Source organism: Zingiber officinale, chromosome 9B, assembly GCF_018446385.1.
Source record: "Zingiber officinale cultivar Zhangliang chromosome 9B, Zo_v1.1, whole genome shotgun sequence".
Lineage (NCBI taxonomy): Eukaryota > Viridiplantae > Streptophyta > Magnoliopsida > Zingiberales > Zingiberaceae > Zingiber > Zingiber officinale.
Window position 1 is genome coordinate 35,158,627 of NC_056003.1, and position 4,531 is coordinate 35,163,157.

The 4,531-nt window shown below is 41.1% G+C and overlaps 1 protein-coding gene across 1 annotated transcript; it reads left to right on the forward strand.

The window, feature by feature from the left end:
- Window positions 1-857: 857 nt before the first annotated feature.
- On the forward strand, window positions 858-4,223 carry LOC122024454 (probable beta-1,3-galactosyltransferase 2). The gene is made up of 11 exons (XM_042583086.1): window positions 858-1,559; window positions 1,920-2,016; window positions 2,181-2,221; window positions 2,311-2,522; window positions 2,615-2,678; window positions 2,766-2,838; window positions 2,915-3,035; window positions 3,207-3,294; window positions 3,379-3,504; window positions 3,597-3,706; window positions 3,780-4,223. The coding sequence occupies exons 1-11, from the start codon at window positions 1,429-1,431 to the stop codon at window positions 3,926-3,928; spliced, it is 1,212 nt and encodes a 403-aa protein (XP_042439020.1). The 5' UTR covers window positions 858-1,428; the 3' UTR covers window positions 3,929-4,223.
- Window positions 4,224-4,531: the final 308 nt, after the last annotated feature.

The following is a 4,531-nucleotide window of genomic DNA, read 5'->3' on the forward strand; positions in this document are numbered from 1 at the left end:
CATACTGCTACAGTCCGAGCACATCTCTGATGGGACAGCGGAACACTCTGTCATAAGATCCTGCATATGGCCTGCTCGTCGAACATACCCGCTGTCAGAAAATGTTCCCTTGTCCTTTTCTCCTTTTACTCCATGCCGAGCGTCCGGCCGGTCGGCCGTTCCCTCGTGTCCGGCCGTTCGTATATGCTGGTCCGCTCGGGAGATTCCCGGTCGTGTGCTCTGTGGACTATTCGCAGTGTTGCTACTTTATGTCTTCGGCCGAACGAGCTACCCGCTCGGCCATACGACTCTGTTCAACATGAGCGTCGGAACCCCGACTTCCCGCCGGGGTGTCTTTGCTTCCGATTGGAACATTCGTCCGGTCGCCTCAATCTTTATCCGCTCGGCCAAGCCTCTGGTTGATCTTTTACCTTTCAACCTCCACATGGCGTTGACTCTGGACCCCCCTTCTTACTGCCGGATCACTATAGATAGGGAAGTTCCACATGGGGGGTTCGCTTTTCATATGTACATACACAGGGTGCGTCAAAATCACCTCTCCGTTAATACCAACATCATCTTCATCGACCTACGTTTGACTAAAATTCCGGACATGATCATTACTAATGAATATTATTTTGTTTAATGAATTATTTCAGTTTATTCATTGTTTTAATTTTATTTATGTATTATAAAAGTTGAACATCCAACTTGATCATAAACCTTTAATTCATTTATTGTCCCAACGTCTTAATGGTAGATGTATTAGATGAATAATAATAAAATAAATTAGATTTAAATATAGATATAAAAGAGTCAGGGATATAATTGTTGTTTCTTAATCACATCATCGAGACTGTAATCTCCCAATTTGCCAAATGTGAAATGGAACAATCATAGCAAACAAACAGTGTCTCCGCCTTGTTAGAGCTAACTCCACCCTGTCTTGCTCATTCTCGACCTCCTCCTTCTTCCTTTCTTTAGATGGCTTTGTAATCTTTATGCCCATTATTACCGAGTTGTTGTTGCTGCGTTCCATCGCCAATGACTAAACAAAGCAATAAAATTATAGAAACTTGGTAAAGTTTTGTTGTTACAAGGCCCCTTTCCCTCCCCTTCTCCGGTTGGTGGGTCTCCTTTCCTTCTTCCATAGTCCACCCCAAGCAGTGAAACAGACTACAAGTGGAGCGAAAGACTCCAAGGCCGAAGACTTTCGATCTCCAAGATCCATTTTTTATCTTTCCTCTCAATCTCGCAGGCCTTTGAGTACCGAATTCGAGCCTCTCCGCTGTTGGATTTCTGCTTTCGGATGCTGCTTTGCGATCCTTCTGTTCGATTGTGCGGTGAGGAAAAGGTAGGATTTTTATCGGGGAATTGAGATGGGGAGTGGGAGTTGGAGGGGCTCCGTGGCGGCGAGATAAGACGGGGAGGGTGGAGCGGACGTCGGCGATGAGCTTCAAGAGAGGAAGCAGTGCCGGTGCCGGCGCCGGCGAGGTGTCGGCGAAGGGAATGGTGCCGAAAAAGTGGACCCTTTTGCTTTGCCTTGGAAGCTTCTGTGTAGGTCTTCTCTTCACCAACAGGTGCGGATTTCCCCTCTCTTCTTTTTCTTTTTTTTTTGTCCTTTTAATTTGAGCTCTTTGCTCGTTAAATTTCTGTCAATTCTTTCCTCAATAAAGAGATTTTCATCTGGATTCGAGCAACAACAACAAAAAATAACTTTTCTTTTCTGAATTCTGAATTATGAATCCTGAATTCTGTGCATGTATGTATCAAGTGCTCTCTCTTTATCATCACAAAGCCTGAATTTTGCAATTCTTATCTCAATTTTCATGAACCAATTCGAAAACTCATTCATGGTGCTTTCGATCTCTTCTCTGAGACAAGTTTCTGATCAATATCATTCTTGTGCCAACACACTTTCCATTTTACTATGGTGACAGTTGGTCTATGCCTGAAGCCCAGGACATCATCAAGACAACAACAAGATCAGACGACAATAAGCTCAATCTCGTTTCTGGCGACTGCGATCCGAGAACAGTAAGTGTGTCAAACCATCCGAATGTTACGAATTTCCTTCCAAACTCAAGTCTTGAGGAGTTTTTCATGAGTTTCAGATAAATCTAGCTTTCCAGATTTTTCACCTATTTTATTTCATATTCTGGATTAATCTTGCAATGGTTCTTGGCATTACCTTTTCTTAGAACATCCACAACAACGTCGAAGATACTCAGCAAGTAATCCAGTAAGGAATCTGTTTTGATGAAAAGTTGAAATATGAAGACCAATTAGTGATGGATGATTTGCTCAGTGGGATTATAAATTTTGTTGCAGAACTCTGGATAAAACGATATCGGACTTAGAAATGGAGTTGTCAGCTGCCAGAGCTGCGCAGGAATCAATACTTAATGGTGCTCCGGTGCCAGAGACTCTCAAGGAAACTGAGTCAGCTGGAAGGAGGAGGTATCTCATGGTTATAGGAATCAACACTGCATTTAGCAGTCGCAGGCGAAGGGATTCAGTTCGCGCGACTTGGATGCCTCAAGGTTCAGTATGTTGCCTACATTTGCTTTACTACTTGTTCAGTAGCAAATTTCTTGCATCTGGTCATCAAATTCATCTCTGAAAAGTATTGTAGGTGAGAAAAGAAAGAAGCTTGAGGAAGAGAAAGGAATTATCGTTCGCTTTGTCATCGGTCACAGGTGAGTATCATCCTCAGCTCAAAGTTTGTCTAACAAAGAAAAAGTATGTGGAGAATTGTCATCTAAAATGTTCAATTGTTGCTGCAGTGCTACATCAGGTGGAATTTTGGACAAGGCAATCGAAGCTGAACATCGAAAGCATGGTGACTTCATGAGGCTGGTTAGTTTTTTTCTCCCGCGCTTACCTAAGTAAATGCAGGAAACTATGAATCTCATGAAGCTGCTTCTATGTTCAGGATCATGTCGAAGGCTATCTCGAGTTATCAGCCAAAACAAAAATATATTTTGCAACTGCTGTCACCATGTGGAATGCAGATTTCTACATTAAAGTAGATGATGATGTCCATGTAAACATCGGTGAGTATCATCTAAATGTTCCGATCGAAAGACATTCAAAATGAACTTTCATGTTCACACATTGACATGATTGTGGAGAAAGTAGATGTATATCTATCTGTATAGGTTGTCAAAAATCTTGATACTCTCTAAATTCTTTATTTTGGCAATATTTTGATCTGTAAATTGCAGCAACACTTGGAGCCACTCTGGCTAAACATCGGTCGAAGCCTCGGGTGTATATTGGATGCATGAAATCTGGTCCAGTGCTAGCTCAAAAGTAAGCATATTTTCGACATTGTATTTGTAGCCAAGACAGCATGATGAACTATTGATATACCACTATTGGTTGTTGCTACCGAAGGGGGGTGAGATATCATGAACCTGAGTATTGGAAGTTTGGCGATGACGGAAATAAGTATTTCCGGCACGCAACCGGTCAGCTATATGCCATTTCAAAGGACTTGGCTGCTTACATATCCATGAATCAGTAAGCTAAATGCTACAATAATCACTTTGCTGTTGTGCCATAAACATTTTGAACCTCAGATTCTTGTACTGATCTAATTCCTGTAACATCAGGCATGTGCTTCACAAGTACGCAAATGAGGATGTTTCACTCGGGTCATGGTTCATTGGGCTAGATGTCGAACACATCGATGATAAGAAACTATGTTGCGGCACTCCGCCCGGTAATTAAGTTAACATTGTGCAGACACTGAAATGTGTGACATTGATTGAATTTAGTCCAACGTATTCGTGCAGACTGTGAATGGAAAGCCCAGGCAGGCAACATCTGTGTTGCCTCATTTGACTGGACCTGCAGCGGCATTTGCAACTCGGCCGAAAGGATCAAAGACGTTCACCGGCGATGCGGTGAAGGAGAGAAGACTCTGTGGAACACAGACTTCTGAAAGAATCACCCTATTTTCCTTCATTTAGCCACACAATATGTTATGTTCATTCAAAATTTGCTATGTTTGTCTGTACACTAAATTCATCATAATTTTTCTTTGCTGGTGAGGGAAGAATGCTTTAGGTTTCGAAAAGAAAAAGATCCCCAAAGCATTAAGGAGGAAGGGGATATATAGAGATAGAGAGAGGAGTGATTGCTCTCCCCCCACAATAATGTAACTCCTGTAAAACAATACCTTCTTGTTCAATAAGTAATCATTAAGGCGGTAAATAAATCAAACATTCATGAGTAAACTTGATGTTAGCTTGCTTATACTCATTCAATATACACAAAGTCAATTAAATTAAATGAACAACTTCCACCAACAAAGTTATAAAGATTTTTTTAAAACAATGACTTCATGGTTAATAAGTGAACATTATTTCTCCTTGTAGATTTAGTTATTCTCTGTGACAATTTAAGTATACAAGTACTATAGACGATCAAGGTAGCTAATGTCATTCAATTGTGCTTTATAGGTAATAATGTTCCAAAAGTGACTATGTGAGAATAAGATAGGGATTGGATAGTGTATCTTAGAGAGATTGAATTTATTTTGAAC